Source organism: Myxocyprinus asiaticus, chromosome 14 (genome assembly GCF_019703515.2).
Source record: "Myxocyprinus asiaticus isolate MX2 ecotype Aquarium Trade chromosome 14, UBuf_Myxa_2, whole genome shotgun sequence".
Classification (NCBI taxonomy): domain Eukaryota; kingdom Metazoa; phylum Chordata; class Actinopteri; order Cypriniformes; family Catostomidae; genus Myxocyprinus; species Myxocyprinus asiaticus.
The window spans coordinates 25,526,285-25,545,976 of NC_059357.1; the positions used below are offsets into that span (position 1 = coordinate 25,526,285).

Sequence of the window (19,692 nt, forward strand, 5' to 3'; positions counted from 1 at the left end):
ACTGTGCTCTTCGGTTCGATGAGGTGTGTTGATTGTAAAGCTATAAACCTGACTGCCCCCTCCTGCATCAAGGTTGTACATAAAGCTTGAATTGCTTCAACAGTAGGAACATTCCTTATTACAGAATTTACATACAGGTTGGGGGCATGGTTAATTGCATTAATTTTAATATAATTAATCACACTAAATTAATATGTTAAATTGACAGCTCTAAAAACACTCTCCAGAGTGTTTATTTTTAGCTGCAAGAAAACTTATTCCTTGTAAAATTATAAATATATCTTATTTTTATAGGTAATGTGTCTCAATTGTAATCAGATTTTTAAAAGCTCTGGCCAGTTGTATAGCCCACCAATAACCAACAGTGGAAACACCTATTAGCAACCATTAGTACAGAGACTGCAGGCATGCAGCGACAAAGTCACTGATGTTGTGCACAGGGATTTACAGTTACATGGGGGATATGATGTTAAAGTGATTGAGGGAAGTGAACACAGCTTAGGAACTGTTGATATCTGACTGTCATTTCTAGATGGCTGGCACCCCCACCCACCCAAATTGGCAGTTTACTCTCAGAGAAGACAGATCAGCCCACAACCCCATTTTCTCACCACAGCTATATCCTCTACTCAGCAGAGATGGCATAATTTTATCTCTGTGTAGAAAGCAAAAGTCTATGGAGAAAGAATTAATGTGCAAGTCATTTATCTTGCTGATTCAAATGAGAGTTCAGGCTGAGCAGCGCTGCATGAGTAAACACACAGTGTATGTGAGGATTCAGGCTACACAGGGGTATCCGTTGGTTTAGAGTTACAGCTTTCATTTCCTTAAAACCCATGAAGCAGAGCTGTGATAATGAATGCCGCCATTGTTCAGTGACAGTGGTCAATAGAAGAGTTTTTTTAATTATTCTGGCACTTTTACAGCTTGGCAGATTATGACAAAATAAAACAGGCTTTGATCTATGGATCTCTGGGCTCAAAGCAGGACAGGCCCTGCTGTATTTTTGGGGACCTTGAAATAGTATGAATAGTGGGTGTGTTGCTGTTTTGATTCTTTTAAAGGCTCCCTTGCTGCTGCTTTGGGGAGTTTTGTTACATTGTGTTTGTGTATTTGTGCCTGACTGCAAGTGCATATGTGTGAGAGTGCATCAGTGACTGTTTGCTAGTCCGTCTGCCCGTCCGTGTGTTTTTGTGAGAATGTGTTTGAGTGTTTGTGGCTGCCTGCCCATGTGCATGAGCGTGTTTTCATGTGTTTGTGAGGGTGAGTGAGGTGCAAAATCCGTGAGGCTTGAGTAACGACTCTGTCTCCTTGCTCTAACACACAGTACAAAAGAGCGCAACAGTCTGGAATTTTTGAAATAAAAATGCAATTTATTTTCTCCACATGAAAATTGATTTTTAATGATAACTTATAAACCTTTTAAGACAGACCTACCACGAGTTCTGAGGTTGTAAATCGTTGGTATGTGCTTCTGTTGAAGCCATCAGTCCACATTGTTTTTAACGTTCATTTGTTGAAGAACTACACAACCCATGACCATGCAAAGAATGATCCACCAATCAGAGAACAAAGCACAAGCAAACGCAAAGTGTGCCAAAAGAGCTCTGCAGAAAGTGGCCACTCCCATGAAGCACTGTGGATGATGCAATCGAGTCTAAAACTATTTATATATATTCGCATAAATTGGAATATTTCGCATTAAAACTTCAAATATATTGTTTCTATATTTATATTATTATGTTTGGGATTGACAACCATATTTCTTAACAGGTGTGACTTTTGAATGATCCTGTTATACAACAGCTTACAGGAGCAGCTTGAATATCCGAAGTCAAGCCCCTTTTCTATTCTCATGACAGCCATGAATAATGGACTAAGGACTAAGTAAATATCAAAGATGGCAACTTCTGTAAAACTGAAAAGTATCATCACAATTGACCAAATTGTATTTATTAAATAAGTCCAATCATAAGTTCCTCCTTCAAATCTTGGAGCACAGCATTTGGGTCACAGCCAAACTACAAAACTGATGGGAGCAGCTCCGATGGAAGATAGCGTCTGAATCTAAAACCTCTGAATAATACAGAGTAGCTCCTGCAATGACAGAAAACTAGTTGTACTAACAACATCTTGTTGCAAAGTATCAGTCTTCCACAGGGTTGGGGAGTAACGTAATACAAGCAATGGGAATACGTATTTAAAATACAAAATATAAGTAACTGTATTCCACTGCAGTTACAATTTAAATCATTGGTAATTAGAATACAGTTACATTCAAAAAGTATTTTGATTACTGAAGAGATTACTTTGCATTTTATTGTCATTTGTTTCATGTAATATTTAGTCCTTTCTGATGGAAAACATATATAAATATAAATGATACAATCCAAAGAGCATTTGAACAGCGGTTAAACACTTTCTTATGATGTGTTACATTCATACGAGCAGACAGAGAAGTAAGTTTGAAGTAAGTTTGGAGCAGAAGAAATTGAAATAAACCTTGTGTAAATTGTCAGCTTTACGCTAAGCTAAAATACTATTTCTAGCCATTTTACATGCACGTTACCAGGCACGATCATATTTTTTTATCAAGAAAATTCACGTTGGAACATAATTTCTTTTTTCTAGTAAGACCTTTGATATTAGGGCAAAAATCATATTCTTGATAATAATGTTTTTTTTTGTTTTCCTGTAAAAATATCTAAAAATCCTTAAAACAAGATCAGTTTGATTGATCTTGTTTTAGAAACAACACTGCATAAGATATTTAGGTTTTTCAGAGAATGTATTTTTAACATGTGTATTTTGTCTTACTGTACTGACAGAGTTTTTATAGTCAAAACAAGTGAAAAAATCTACCAGTGCTAAAGAAGTAATCCAAAGTATTTAGAATATGTTACTGACCTTGAGTAATCTAACGAAATATGTTACAAATGACATTTTACAGCATGTATTCTGTAATCTGAAGTGGAATACATTTCAAAAGTAACCCTCCCAACCCTGGTCTTCCATTATCTCCATTCCAGCCACCAGTATGTGAAGTGTTGTCCACATAAATCCCATCTCACAGTAAGTCTGGAACCCTACTGTATCCCTATTTTTTATTCCATTGTTTTATTCAGCTGCATTAATGGGAATAACCATACATGCAGCATAAGAAATGGCTTAGACTGTGCTGCATTAACACAGGTAATTTGCTGATCTGTGCCAAGCCACAAACCACAACATCTGATTTATATCTCAACACATCGTAACAAACAGCATCTTCTTCTCTTCAGCTGTGGTGTACTAAGGTAAAACTTCATTGGAATGCATGGGTAATAGCTGATATGCACTCCAGATTTTCATGACATCCTGAAAAAAGTCTACAATGAATGTAGGACAATTCAGCCCAACAAGTGGCTGATTCACCTATATGATGCTAGCACAAATAACAGACTGCTCTCCCTAGGATGACGCTTTCTGCCTCTGCAATACACTGGATAAAAATGAACAATCCTCAAGGGCAGCTGGAAGAATTATTGTATGTGGCAGGGCCCATTTGGATGACAGCAATTATGCCTGTGATACTATCATAATGAAGTCAGCATTATCAGCGATGGAGATATAAAAATATTGTGCAACATACAGTTGCCCCAGAAAGTATTTGTACACTTAAGTCTCATTTGACATCTATAAATGTCTTTGCATTATATGATCTATATAATGTTGATAAGATGATATGATGCTGATTATTTAAAAAACACACTTTTCAAGAAAAACATTTCACACTAAGAAAATGTTAGGTTTCAAAATGTAAAACAATAGATATATTGTTCAAAATTAAGAAAATAAGTATTTGGAAACTTTCTGGATGTCAAACTTTGTGGAACATACAGTTGTTAATCCAAGGTTAATATAGTGAACTGACTTCATCCATAACTAAAATCACCTTGAGAACAGCTGATTAAAAGTCTAAATGGCTAAAATAGTGAAGCTAGTTCTGACAAAAGATCTTGCATCATTTTATTTATTTGCAGATGCCATTTGGTTTGATAGTTTGTTTCTAATGCAGTGATATTCAGACATTTGTAAGTGTGTCCAAATACGTTTTGGGGCAATTGTATAGGCATGTTTGCTCACTTTTGTCCTTATTACTATGTGGTCTGAGCATTGATAAAAACAGCCTAATTTACTAAAACACACAGATGAAGCAAGGGCAATAGCTGACATAAGACCATGGTTAGCTTAAATAGATTTTACAGCACAGAGGCCAGACTATCTGCATTTTCATACTTATGAGTTACTTATACAAACATTTACCTTTAGATGCTGATATTATGCTGATATTCACTTAAAGGGATAGTTCACGTCTGTTTCTCATGTACACCTATCATATGGCTTCTGATGATATACAGTAGATTTAACCACTCTTATGGATTACTTTCATACTGCCTTTATGTGCTTTTTGGAACTACAGAGCAGAAATATTCTTCTAAAAATCTTTGTGTTCTGCAGAAGAAAGAAAGTCATACACATCTAGGATGGCATGAGGGTGAGTAAATGATGAGAGATTTTTTGGTTTAACTATCCCTTTAAGAGGTTTAAATTAAAGAGCTGTTAGCGTTCTGTAATGTACAGTGCATCCGGAAATTATTCACAGCGCTTCACTTTTTCCACATTTTGTTATGTTACAGCCTTATTCCAAAATGTATTAAATTCATTATTTTCCTCAAAATTCTACAAACAATACTACATAATGACAATGTGACAGAAGTTGTTTGAAATCTTTGCAAATTTATGAAAAATAAAAAACGAAAAAAATCACATGTACATAAGTATTCACAGCCTTTGCTCAATACTTTGTTGAAGCACCTTTGGCACCAATTACAGCCTCAAGTCTTTGGAGTATGATGCTACAAGCTTGGCACACCTATTTTTGGGCAGTTTCACCCATTCTTCTTTGCAGGACCTCTCAAGCTCCATCAAGGTTGGATGGGGAGCGTCGGTGCACAGCCATTTTCAGATCTCTCCAGAGATGTTCAATCGGGTTTAAGTCTGGGCTCTGGCTGGGCAACTCAGGGACATTCACAGAGTTGTCCCGTAGCCACTCCTTTGTTATCTTGGCTGTGTGCTTAGGGTCGTTGTCCTGTTGGAAGATGAACCTTCGCCCCAGTCTGAGGTTCAGAGCGCCCTGTAGCAGGTTTTCATCAAGGATGTCTCTGTACATTGCTGCATTCATCTTTCCCTCGATCCTGACTAGTTTCCCAGTTCCTGCCGCTGAAAAACATCCCCACAGCATGATGCTGCCACCACCATGCTTCACTGTAGGGATGCTACTGGCCAGGTGATGAGCGGTGCCTGGTTTCCTCCAGACATGACGCTTGCCATTCAGGCCAAAAAGTTCAATCTTTGTTTCATCAGACCAGAGAATTTTGTTTCTCATGGTCTGAGAGTCCTTCAGGTGCCTTTTGGCAAACTCCAGGTGGGCTGTCATGTGCCTTTTACTGAGGAGTGGCTTCCGTCTGGCCACTCTACCATACAGACCTGATTGGTGGAGTGCTGCAGAGATGGTTGTTCTTCTGGAAGGTTCTCCTCTCTCCACAGAGAAACGCTGGAGTTCTGTCAGAGTGACCATCGGGTTCTTGGTCACCTCCCTGACTAAGGCCCTTCTCCCCTGATTGCTCAGTTTGGCCGGGTGGCCAGCTCTAGGAAGAGTCCTGGTGGTTCCAAACTTTTTTCGTTTACGGATGATGGAGGCCACTGTGCTCATTGGGACCTTCAATGCTGCAGAAATGTTTCTGTACCCTTCCCCAGATCTGTGCCTCAATACAATCCTGTCTCAGAGGTCCACAGACAATTCCTTGGACTTCATGGCTTGGTTTGTGCTCTGACATGCACTGTTAACTGTGGGACCTTATATAGACAGGTGTGTGCCTTACCAAATCATGTCCAATCAACTGAATTTACCACAGGTGGACTCCAATCAAGTTGTAGAAACATCTCAAGGACGATCAGTGGAAACAGGATGCACCTGAGCTCAATTTTGAGTGTCATGGCAAAGGCTGTGAATACTTATGTACATGTGACTTTTTTTCCGTTTTTTATTTTTAATAAATTTGCAAAGATTTCAAACAAACTTCTTTCACGTTGTCATTATGGGGTATTGTTTGTAGAATTTTTAGTAAAATAATGAATTTAATCAATTTTGGAATAAGGCTGTAACATAACAAAATGTGGAAAAAGTGAAGCGCTGTGAATACTTTGCGGATGCACTGTATATGGAGGTAAACTGGGAGATAAAGGGAACATCTAAGGTAGAGATAGAAGAGAGAGTGACTGGGGAAAAGACACTAAAAACACTAATAGTTTTTTTTTTCAACCAACAATTTGTAAGCACATAATCTCTGGCAGAACCTAAAGACATTTGGCAGTCAGTCAGGAACCCTGATCATGTTTACAAAAGTCTGCCACATGGATTCAAAAAAGGTCCTTATATGTACCACTCACCCATCAGTGTCCTGGAAGTTGACGTTCACCTTCTTGGCAGAGCCCAGCAACTCTAAAGAATGAAAAGAGAAACAGAAAAGAAAAGGGATAAGTATGATGAAACAAGTTACAGCAGTAAACTGTGGGAGTAAGGACATTTCAGAATGTTCTATGATACTAGTGTTTTATATAAATGTTTTGCAGCAATGTGTAACAGCTCTTCCATAAATGAGTGTGAACAAGCTTTGAGCAGTAATGATCTGATCTAAGGCTCATATTTCGAATTTGCAATGGAAAATACTCTATTCTAGGATTATACAGTAACTTTGAGAGCAAGTGTGAGTGAGCAACATGCTGAGAATATGTTTACTAGAGCTGGATTCCACAACAACTAATAGCTGCATTACAGACAGTGAACCAAAACTGCACACTTGCACACAGAACCTCAAACTCTGCATTGTATTTCAACTTTATAGAGGAATAAACCTGCTTCACAGTAAAGTTATATTTGATTTTTGATGTGAATGAAAACAAAGCTGTGAGGGATTGGAGGAATAGTCTCTTCAATGGCATGCACTGTATAAGTTGGTATAAAGCTCCTGGAACATCTAATTTTTCACAACTCGTGTTGTGTGGAGTTTTTTGCCAATTGAAATTTCTTTTTTTAAAAAGTCATTTTTTTATTTTTTTTTTATGTTTCATCAGCAGAACAATACGAAACACTTTAAACAACAGTACAACCCATTGAAAAGTCTGTAAGTCCATCCCTCATAACCTTGTTGTCATTCCCTTCAAAAATTACAGATGGTGATAAAGTGAATAAGGTCATCCAAAAATACAAATTCTGTCATTATTTACCCATATGTCGTTCCAAACCAGTATGCTGTTATTGCATAATACCCAAAGGCTGTCAAGCTTCAAAAAGTACACACACACACAAAAAAAAATCACCATAAAAGCAGTCGATATGAATTAGCTACAATGTCCTAAATATATTATAAGTCTTCTAAAGCCATAAAACTGGTTTCTTTGAGGAACAAAGCAGAAATTTAAGTAATTATTCACTGATAATCTTGCACTCCTGTGAAGTTCTCACCTGCATCCACTTCCAAGTTAAAAAATGGAGCATCTTTTGGGGGGGTTTTTTTGGTGTTTTTTTTGCCGATTTACAGCCTCTGGTCACTATAAACTGTCATTGTATGGCAAGAACAGCATACCGATTTGGAGTGATATGAGGGTTAGTATATAATGACTAAATTTTTATTTTTGGGTGAACTATCCCTTGAAACTGGTAGCACATGGAGGTAGGACTACTTTGGGGTTTTTCTTCAATTCTGTAAAGATTCTGGTGCAGAAGCAATTAAGAGGAAAATGTTCTCATGTATACTGTATATTGCACATATCTTCATAATTTTGATGGGCTAATTAGACAGAAGGAACAACAGGATAATGATTCCTTTCAACTCTGTGGGCCAAAACAATACAATCACTGCTATTAGAAAAGTAACCATTCATCCTTGTCGCACAGAGAATGTGGAAGAGGACATCAGAAAAAAACACTCTCTTATCATCAGGCGTATCTCACAGGCTATGCACTGTGACCATTTTTAGTCTGATTCATATAAACATGGTAGATGGCAAACTGTACTGTTTCCCAACAGAAATAGGGTTTCATTTAAAGGCTGTCTCTGGGGGCCGCTCTCTCCACCATTTCCCTAACAGCATTGACTGAGTGCACAGCCATAAAGAGAGAGACTCTGTGGAGGGATAAAGACTGGTGTTGCATTTCCTGCCAAGCATGCATTCACTGAATCACACACAGGATTCACCTACAGCGCCACCAGGAGGCCATGATGCAGGGTCCAGAAGAGTCCAGTCCAGCCTAGTTGATTAAGATTAGAATAAAAATAGATCAGGACCGTCACAGAACTAGATGGAACAGTTCTGCTGTGAGTTTGGGGTAGGACTATCTTTCTGTCCAACCAGTGGCAGATAGGGGGAGTGTTTGGGAAACCTGTTCAAAGCTTCCATTCATCTAAACATTAGGGCTGAACGTCAACATAAAAAAAAATGTTGACAAAAATTTCCATTGTCGAATAGTCATTTGATCTCATTCAACGTAACATGAGATCATATGAAACTCTAATGATGTCTCACGAGAGCAGCACTGCAGCTTGAGTACATGATTGAGGAGAGGAAGAAGACACAGCTCACAGTCCAGTTGTGCTCCAAACTTTCCAAACAGCCTACAAGGTGATGTAGATCGCAAAGTATGAGGGAATAATAATGAAAAAATACAAAATAAGTAAATTCAGAAGCAGTGTCATCGTGAAATAAAGCGGAGCCGGATCTGGCATTCCGCTTAAGCTAAGTTTGCTTGTCAGAGCGAATAAAAAGGAAACACCCCGGCGTTATATGTTTAATGCATCCTTTATTAAAGTTCAAATTATAAGGAAGCGGGTCTTGTAAATAAACAAACTTTAAAACTGGCATTTCTCTGTGTGGTCAGCGCTACTTCTATGAGTCACGTGAAGTGACCCAATCTAAGAGGGAGAGATTGAAACTGCACTCGGCTTGCTGCAGCTAGGTTATAACATGATGGCTTGCGACATATTGAATAATAATATACTGTATGTGTCATGGTGTGTATCTTATTGTGAAGAAAATCGGCAATACCCAGCTCTATTAAGAAGAGAGAGTTTGTTTTTTGTGGGTTAAAAATGGATCGAAGTGAACATAAAGCTGAGAGAGTGTAGTCTTAGCCCATTATACACTGCAACAAAATACGTTTTTGATTAGTTTTTTTGGCTTGTTTTCCAAAATAATAAAAATAAAACTCCTTCAAAACAATGTACATTTACTTTAGGAGCTATACTGCAGAAGAAAATAAATGTATTGGAGAATGTTGAATACAATGTTTAATATTTTAAAATATCTAAAAATCCTTAAAACAAGATACATTTACCTGAGAAGCAACATATAGATATTTAGACTTTTTTTTCTTCACAGCACTGGCAGAAGTATGAACAAGTGAAAAAATACTATTATATACAAAATACAGTTATATTCATGATATATTCTCTGAAAGCAAGTCTAAAATTCTTTTATGTAGGGTGGCTAGACGTCCCGATTTTCCTGGGACAGTGCCGTATTTAAGCACTTTTTCTAGTGTCCCGACTTCTTCTGAAAACATCGTGTTTTGTTCCGTATTTCCCCTCTCCTAAAATTTCTCTATCTCCTATGCGGCTTTCTCAGTCACGTGAGTATTCTAATCAGAGGTACCCAAGGATATGGCTTCTAAAACCAATAAAATCACACCGTGTTATTTGAGGAACATGATTGGATTAAACTATCCAATCACAATCCCCTATCAATAGACATCCAGGATTGATATGTCAATCTAATTTTTGCTGGGAAGGAGCTGTCCCATTTTCCACAAGCAGAAATCTGGTCACCCTATTTATATGTTGCTTCTCAAGTAAATGTATCTTGTTTTAAGGATGTTTAGATTATTTAAAATTAATAACAAGACAAAAACTTTGATAACAAAAGGATTTTTTGCAGTGAATTTTTTTACTGAATTTAAATAAAAATCCAAGTTTTTTTCCTTTAATTCAGTGAATGTCATTTAGAGGTATTTTTAAAAGATGATTTTGTCCTCTTTATTGTTAGTAAGCACGTTTAATACAACCTTGTAGATTGAGGCACAAGCTGAATAGTTTGTTAAGCGTTAATGATTAATTGTTGCAATAATCACCCGAATAGTCAAATAATAGTTCTAATAATCAATAGATTAGTCGATTATCAAAATAACCTGGCAAATGTGCTTCTATTTGGTTTATAATATGAGCAGTGGAATTTGGAAGCAGATCAGAATGCCATATGAGGTCCGTATTCCATCTGGAGTGGAGCTGCTCGCAGCCATCTACATCAGTCAGACTCAATACTGCGTTGTTTTCAACAGCTGTTCCTCAGTGTGACACAGAACATCTGTGTCTTTTTCTGGCATGTCTTTAACTCTTTCACCTCTCAGACCTGGCCTGGTGTGTCTCAGCAGTTCAGGATGAGAACTGATATTAAATAAAACATAGCAATGGTCTCCAGCAAATAGCTGCTTGGGTTTATGGAGGAACAAGTGGATGCTTCTATTTCAAGAAACAAAGGTTACAGAGGAGAACTGCTATATATAGTAAGCACCGCCTTTGTGTTCTTTCTCTCAGATGGTCTGTGTATCAACCTTTTGGCCTCTGTAATCAGACTTTGAGTTTAATATGACAGGTATGTTAGGTTTGACCCCAAAGTTGGCACCGATATGAGCATGTCAATATGTGTTATGTGGAATATAGCGCCGATTTCTACTTAGAATAGAAATTCTATTTTCACATTCCTTATCAGTTATTCAGTTGTTTACATCAATAGGCTGGCCTAATATTGATGTCTCTTTAGCTGTTTTTTTGTTTTTTCTATCTTTGGAAATAGTGTAATATTTTGCCTGTGAACAAATAAGAACGCAATTCTGAGCACAGCTCAGATAATATCAAAGCACTGATTGTGTACTATGTGCTAATCTAAAGTGATCTAATACAGCTTAAGTAGTTATGATTATACTAAAATCATTATCAAGGGCAGGGTATGCATCATATAATAATACAAATAATAACACGTTTGATTTATATAGCAACTTTCCAAAAGCTCAAGATCGCTTTACACTCAAACCAACTCCAATGGTAGGGGTATTTCTTTAAAATGGCCATATATTACATACTGTACAATAACAAAACAAATCTAAATGTGTATTTTCTTTTCATATACTGTATGTAACTGATGTTAGCCTACCAGAGCCATTTATTGTTTAAGTGTTTATTAGAGGTCATAACTGTGGCACAGTGGGTATTGTGCACTTGTAACGGTAGCCAGCCTGTATGTGATAGCTGTGCAGTGTGTAAACCTCACTCCCCTGGCCTTAAGAGATGCACTAGCGACCAAGGCTAGAGGCCATGGCTTTTATAGCCTCCTTGCTAGCGTGTCCAACTCCCATGCTGGGGATCACCGGTCCGAATCCCGCTCAGGGTGGGTCGAGTAGGACACAGGTGACACATGTGATTGCGACACATTCAGTCTGTGTCATGTCTCGATCCCACTGACCCTCTCTTTCCCTCCACTTTCCTGTCTCTCTACTATCCAGTAAAATTATTGTAAAAAAAAGCCCATTAATAAAGAGAGTTTATTGAAGATTGTCAAAGTAGCCCACTAACTAGTTGGTCATCATGGAAATAAGGGCAAGCACCAAATATTATGATTATATGCTACTAAACAAATTGCAGTGTTTTCTGAATATCTTCCACGAGGTCTTATGATTCACACTAAGTAAGATAAGACTGATATGGCTTTTGATCTGTTGATCATCCTTCTAAGACAAGCAGTACAGTAATAAACATCAGCCTCAGCGTTTATGCACAGTTCACCCAAAAATGAAAATTCTCTCATTATTTACTCACCCTCATGCCATCCCAGATGTGTGTGACTTTCTTTCTTCTGCTGAACACAAACGAAGATGTTTAGAAAAACATTCCAGCTCCTTAGGTCCATACAATGCAAGTCAACAATGTCCAAAACTTTGAAGCTACAAAAGCACACAAAGGCAGCATAAAAGTAATCCATAAAATTCCAGTGGTTAAATTTATGTCTTCAAATGAGGTATGATAGGTATGGGTGAGAAAAAGATCAAAAGTCCTTTTTTTTTTTTTTTTTTTACTATAAATCTCCACTTTCAAACAGCCTTCCTAAGCACTCTTGTCTCCTAAGAGTTCTTTTGATTTTAGCGATTCACATTATTTTTGCATATCGCCACCTACAGGGCAGAGAGGACAATTTATAGCAAAAAAGGACCTAAATATTGATCTGTTTCTCATCCACACTTATCATATCGCTTCTCTGAAGATTTGGATTTAACCACGGGAGCCATATTGATTATTATTATGCTGCCTTTATGTGCTTTTTGGAGCTTCAACGTTCCGGCCACCATTTACTTTTACTGTAAGGACCTACAGAGCTGAGATATTCTTCTAAAAATCTTTGTTTGTGTTCAGCAGAAGAAAGAAAGTCATACAAGTCTGGAACGGCATGAGAGTGAGTAAATGATGAGAGAATTTTCATTTTTGGGCGAACTATCCCTTTAATACGCATATACACATACAGTAGTATATTAAATGTGTAGACCTAAACTCTGCCAAAATATTTCTCAGGACTGCTTTGTAGATACTTCCTTTAGATCTTTTTATAGTGCCTACGGTTAACCCACAGGGATAAATACAGGGAAAATATGGGTCTGTGAAATCTGGTCCTGAAAGTGAAAACAGAAGATTATATCACACTGACTCGCTCCGAGCAGAGACAAAACCAGGTTGCTTTATTGTATGAAAACATTTAGAGGTACAAATATGAGCCTGGAGATGTTTGCTCGAGAGGTGGAGTTTTTTGTCTTTAATGAGCCTTTAATGAAGCACAACAAACAGGGCTCAAACAGAATCTCAGCATGTACTCATACAATCTACGTGGGGTAAACAACAGCTGTGAAGCCTGCACACATTCCTCACAAATGACAACAGTGCTTTCACACCTTAAATGACCTGAACTGAATGAATTAAATAGGATAGTTCACCCCATAATGAAAATGTTGTCATTGTTTACTCAACCTCCTGTCGTTCCAAACTTATATGACTTTCTTTCTTGTGTGGAACACTAAAGGAGATGTTATGCAGAATGTCAGCCTCGGTCAGCAATAACTTTCCTTTAAAAAAATGCAAAGAAATTTAATTGTGGCTAACATTATGCATATCTCCTTTTGTGTTTCACAGAAGAAAGTATTTCATACAGGTTTGGAACATCATGAGGGTAAGTAAATTATGAGAATTTTCAATTTTTGTAAACTATACACTCATTGAACACTTTATAAGGAACACTTTGGTCCTAATAAAGTGCCCAACATGGTCTTCTGCTCTTGTAGCCCATCCACCTCAAGGTTTGACATTAGATGCTATTCTTCTCACTACAATTATACAGAGTGGTTATCTGAGTTATCGTAGCCTTTCTGTCAATGAGTCTCGAACAAGTCTGGCCATTCTCCGTTGACTTCTCTTATCAACAAGACGCTTCTGTCCGCAGAACTGCCGTTCACTGGATGTTTTTTTGTTTTTGGCACCATTCTGAGTAAACTCTAGAGACTGTTGTGTGTGAAAATCCCAGGAGATTAGCAGTTACAGAAATACTCAATCCAGCCCATTCTGATGGTTGATGTGTACATTAACTGAAGCTCCTGACCCATATCTGCCTGATTTTATGCACTGCACTGCTGCCACACGATTGGCTAATTAGATAATCGCATGAATAAGTAAGGTGTACAGTTGTTCCTAATAAAGTACTCAGTGAGTGTACATTTCACTTCCATGACATCATCAGGCCTGAAGAATGCCATTTTAGAAGACTCTTGCAAACTGTTGTTCCACAGTGCTAAAATATTGGAATGGACAAAAGAGACAGATGCTCTAATGGAAAAATCAAAGCACTGACTACAGGACTACAGACTAACAAGGGGAGAAACACTGAATGCTGTGCAGCCATGATTGATTCTGCATATCCATTGTTCCAGACAGAAGAATATTATGAGGTGTAGTGGAGAAAGAAGATCCTCTGTACCTTATCACACTCTGCAGCCCATCCAAAGTGGAACGGCACAGTAAAGTATGTGGTGACTCACAGAAAAGACCGGGTGAGAGGTCACTTGAAAGCCCTGAGAAACAGGGCCTCATCTATTGTACAGAGCCTTTGTAGAGAGACATGCAGTTGTTCAAATTTTAGACACAGATCAGAGCATTAATGGGTAATGGGTAATGGGAGCAGCATTGAGAGATCTGAATAACAGATGAAGCTACAGTAAGACAAATGGGTTAAAACAAGAATGCATTTTATAGCCCCGCAGATGTGTTCTCTTTATCTGAAATAGATAATAAAATCTCCTAAAATGATCCTGGAACGTGACTATAAGTATTGTGCTAGTATAGCCAAAAGTCTACTTAGAAAACTCAATATGGCTTTTAGTCCATATCCTAAAAGTTGTGAAAATTAACTTTTAGCAGATATACACATTTAAAATGTATAGTATGTTTTTCTGGTAAAATGGACCAAAAATATTTAAGACTCATCTTGCACTACACAAATTTTTGTCCAATTTAATGCTCTTTAGAATTAGAATGTCCCTCCCCCTAATATCTTATGCAATTGACTAGCAAATCATGGTTCATGGCTGAGACATAACTAAAGCCTATTGGCTATTTTCAAAAAAAGGAACAAAACCTTAATATGTGATGTCCCTACTTGCTGTTTCAATAGGAAATACATTAACACAGGAAAGAAAAATGCACTTGTCAAGCAATTTCATGGGGTCGTTAATGGTATTCCAAAGTACTCCTAAGAATACAATGGCATTACCATTGTGGTAGTGTCCAAAAATATGGTATTACCATAATATCACACCCAAAAGGTGAATGCTATGGTAATACCATGGTACTGTTTTGTAAGGGTTGCAATTTAAAAGTTCAAAATTCAAAATTATGCCATTAGCACTACACATGAGTTGGGTGCAAACCTCAGAAATGAAGTGACACTCTCAATACAAAGTACTGAATATTTTAAACCACAGCTGAACAGACCATGACATTAGCACAGTATGTGGAGGGGGACTCATTTTAATTTTAAACCACATCATTAGGATTAACTAAGGCTTAAATTTGACAGAGCATTTGACAAAAGAATAGTACAAATCTGTGGCAGAGTGTGTGTACAGTAGCCATGGGCATGAGGAAACCGCATTTGTGACACATCTGGAGCAACTTTAGCAGTCAACCACAACAAATTGACTCACAGCTGGGCCTTATGTATAAATGTTGTGTACACAGCAAATTACCTTCAAAGAGATTTATAAAATTTCTAGTTGGCCATACACTGACTTAACTATGAAACACAACTTAGTGCTATAATAAGTCATATGACAAGACAATATTTCACATGACACCACATTTGACAGTTTCAGCCTAGAAAAATTAGACATAACACCAACAAAACAAAAAAAGGACCAAAAAGGGCCATGGCATTTTAGAAAGTCTGAGAGTTCATAATAATTAAAAGTGCTGTCTGGAAGAGATGAATACTCTCAGGTTTGGAGAATAAATCTTGATTACTTAGGACTGTACACTTGTCGTGAACCTCTCTTAATCTTCTTGTCCATAACTAATCAAACAGTTTACTAAAGCCCATAATATTTTTATATGATAGTGTGGTGGTGAGGGCGTGTTCGAGCAGCAGCTTGTAAATGGAGAGCGAGATTGGGAGATGAGAACGATAAGGATCATCACCTGTCAATGATTGTCTCTTACAGATGTTTGTCATTGCAGTGAGAGTTCGAGACGGATTTAAGAACGAGCCATATGGCAGTGCGATCGAGTGAGACATGAAGCTGACTGCATGTGCTGATGTTACGCTGAAAAGCGAGTTTTTTTGTTTGTAAAAATTAAATACCTTTTGAGTTGGATCTCGCCGATCAGCACCAACGTTTCCACTCATGGACACTTGGCGAGCATGGCCACCTGTTTGGCTTTGACCAGCAGCTCCGGGGCACCTGCCAGCGGTGGTTGCTGGCTGAACAAGGCGACGTCGGGACTCTGATTGACCTGGTGGTACTGGAGCAGTTTATTGCTCGGCTTCCAAGAGGGATGGCGGAGTGGGTCCAGTGCCACTGCCCGGTGTCGCTCCACACGGCCATCCAGCTGGTAGTGGACCATCTGGCGGCATATTCGGGAGCCAGCGAGCCCTGAGATCCTCTTTCTTCTCTCTCTCCTGTTTCCCCTCCTTTTCTTCCCTCCCCTTACTCCCGTCCTGTTCCTCCTCCCCGGAAATGTGGAGTTCCCACTCCCAAACAGACTCCCCAACTTCGGGGGCTGCGCAACCCGCCAGTTCCCCATGTCCCCCCATGTCTTACTCCCAGGTTGGTGAATCTGCCACTGTGGGTGTGAAGTCTGGGCCGGAGCTGCGGGGAGCCCGGGCATTTCAAGGACCAATGACCCCATGCATTGGTCCGGGTCCCCAATGCACCGAAGGCTGCCCCCGATTGAGCTGGGACATACCGCATACCTGTGAGTATTGAGGGGGGTACATACCAGGCCTTGGTGGATTCAGGTTGCAACCAAACCTCCATCCATCATTGCCTAATCAAAGGGTGAAGGTGAGGTGTGTGCATGGGGATATCCACGATTACCCCTTAGTGTCTGTCACTATTCAATTTAAAGTGCAAAAGCATAGAGTAGAGGTGGCAGTTAGTCCCTGCCTCACCCATCCACTAATTTTGGGTACAGATTGGCTGGCATTTACAACTTTATTGAGGGAAATTTGTGTGAATGGGTCCTGTAAAAAAACTCAGTGTATGATTTGCAATGCGCTGGCTGGGGAGGCGGATGACGTAAGTGAGGGGGAAGCCCTTAGAGGTTTCCCTGCAGGAGATTTCCCTCTGGAGTAGACATGAGACAAAACACTTAGGCAACGCCTTTGACCAAGTTAAATTGATTGATGGTCAATGTCTCCAGCCAGACATTGCACTCTCATATCCGTATTTTTCAATTGTTAAGGATCGGTTGTATCGAGTGACGCAGGAAGCTCAGACAAATGAGGATACAACCCAATTGTTAATACCGAAGAGCCATCAGGAAATGCTATTCCAGATGGATCATTATAATCCGATGGCAGGTCACTTAGGACAAGGGAAAACACTGAACCGTCTAATGGCCCATTTCTATTGGCTGGGCTTTTGCAGGGATGTCCGCAGATGGTGCACGGCATGCCTTGAATGTCAGCTGGTGAATCTGCCGGCCACCCCAAGCGCGCCATTGCACCCACTTCCATTGATTGAGGTTCCCTTCGAAAGAATTGGTATGGACCACATTGGGCCATTAGAATGGACGGCATGTGGGCATTGCTTTGTGTTGTTTCTGGTGGACTACGCAACGCGATATCCGGAAGCAGTGCCTCTACGCAACATCTCCGCACGTAGTGTTGTGGAGGCACTCTTCAGAATAATCTCCTGAGTGGGGATTTCAAAAGAAATCCTCACTGATCAAGGCACTACATTTATGTCACATACACTACACGAGTTATTGGGGGTTAAACTGATTCGTACTAGCGTTTATCACCCTCAAACGGACGCCTTGGTCAAACGATTTAATCAGACTCTGAAAAATATGATTTGTAAGTTCCTTCACGACGATGCAAAAAATTGGGATAAGTGGCTCGAACCCCTATTATTCGCAGTTCAAGAGGTCCCACAAACCTCCACAGGATTTTCCCCATTTGAACTTATATATGGGCATCGGCCGCGTGGCGTGCTAGACGTCCTACGTGAAAACTGGGAGGAAGGAACTTCAACTAGTAAGAATGAAATTCAATACATTCTTGACCTGAGAGCAAAACTCCACACTTTGGGGTAACTAACACAGGAGAATTTGCACCAGGCTCAAAAACGGCAAAGCCGACTGTATAATGGGGCACTCGACTACAACAATTTGCACCGGAAGACAAAGTTCTTGTATTACTCCCCACATCGAGCTCCAAATTACTTGCCAAGTGGTAAGAGCCCTTTGAGGTCACAAGGCGAGTCGGGGAACTCAACTATGAGGTTAAGAGAACAGATAGGGTCAGGGAATGTCATATATACCACCTCAACTTCCTAAAACCATGGAGAGAGGCGGTCCCCGTGATGTTGGCTACGGTGGTTCCCGAGAGGGAGGAGCTCGGACCGGATGTGTACTTAAAAGCCAATCATATCGCCCCGGTCACTTGGGGAGACCATCTCTCACCGCCCCAACTTGCAGAGGTTGCCAGGTTGTAGAAAGAATTCTTTGACGTGTTATCGCCTCTCCCCTGATGTACAAATTTCATAGAACACCACATCGAGACAACCCCAGGGGTAGTGGTACGCAGTCATCCCTACAGCTTACCCATACACAAAAAAACAGGTGGTACGGGAAGATTTAAAGGCCATGCTCGATATGGGAGTAATCGAAGAATCCCACAGTGATTGGGCCAGCCTGGACGTTCTAGTGCCGATGAGCGATGGCTCGGTCCGGTTCTGTGTGGATTATAGGAAAGTCAATGCAGTGTCTAAATTTGATGCATTCAATGCCTCGTTTTGACAAACTGCTCGATCGGTTGGGATTTGACACTGGATTTGACAAAGGGTTATTGGCAGATCCCTTTAACACCAATGTCCCGCGAGAAAACGGCCTTTTCCACACAGTTTGGCTTACACCAATTCATGACCCTTCCGTTCAGTTTGTTCGGGGCCCCGGCAACGTTTCTGCTTATGCAGCTGCCTATCTGGATGACATCATTATATACAGTAATGATTGGCAGTGGATCTCACTAGAAAGGGAGCCCCAAACTCGGTCCAGTGGATGGAGCCTTGCCAACAGGTTTTTATGCAGGTGAAACTTTTGTTACATTCTCCTGATTTTGCTCTCCCTTTTGTTTTACAGACCGACGTGTTGGACAGGGGGTTGGGAGCTATGTTGTCCCAGGTGGTCGGGGGGAGGAGCACCCATTGAGAAGGCATGTCTGGCCATCAAGTGGGCGGTCATCACCCTTCAGTACTACCTCCTGGGATGAGATTTCACCCTCTGTTCAGATCACACCCGCTCCAGTGGCTCCATCGCATGATGGATACCAATGCGCAAATCACCCGTTGGTATCTGGCTCTTCAGCCGTTTAAGTTTGAGGTGGTCCACAGGCCGGGGGCGCAGATGGCTGTTGCAGGCTTCCTCTCCAGGAATGGTGGGGGGGAGTACAGGGCAGGCTGGATGGCTCCCCGGCCTGAGTCGGGCGATGGGATTATGTGGTGGTGGGGGCGTTGCCGAGTGCCGGCTTGTGAATGAAGAGCGAGTTTGGGAGGTGAGAACGGTAAAGATCATCACCTGTCAAAAATGGTCTCTAACAGCTGTTTGTCATTGCAGTGAGAGTTGGAGACGGATTTAAGAGCAAGCCAGACGCAAGTGGGATCAAGAGAGACACAAAGCTGACTGCATGTACTGATGTTACGCTGAAAAGCAAATTTTTTTGTTTGTAAAAATAAAATACCTTTTGAGTTGGATCTTGCCATCTCCTGCTTCCTCCTTACACCTT

At 40.0% G+C, this 19,692-nt stretch overlaps 1 protein-coding gene across 1 annotated transcript in view; it reads right to left on the reverse strand.

Moving 5' to 3' along the window:
• LOC127451440 (caskin-1-like) overlaps nt 1-19,692 on the reverse strand; it is a 146,493-nt gene that overhangs the window by 59,247 nt on the left and 67,554 nt on the right. The window contains exon 2 of the mRNA XM_051716153.1: nt 6,493-6,544. Within this exon, the coding sequence (XP_051572113.1) occupies nt 6,493-6,544 (52 nt within the window). The remainder of the gene's footprint in view (nt 1-6,492; nt 6,545-19,692) is intronic.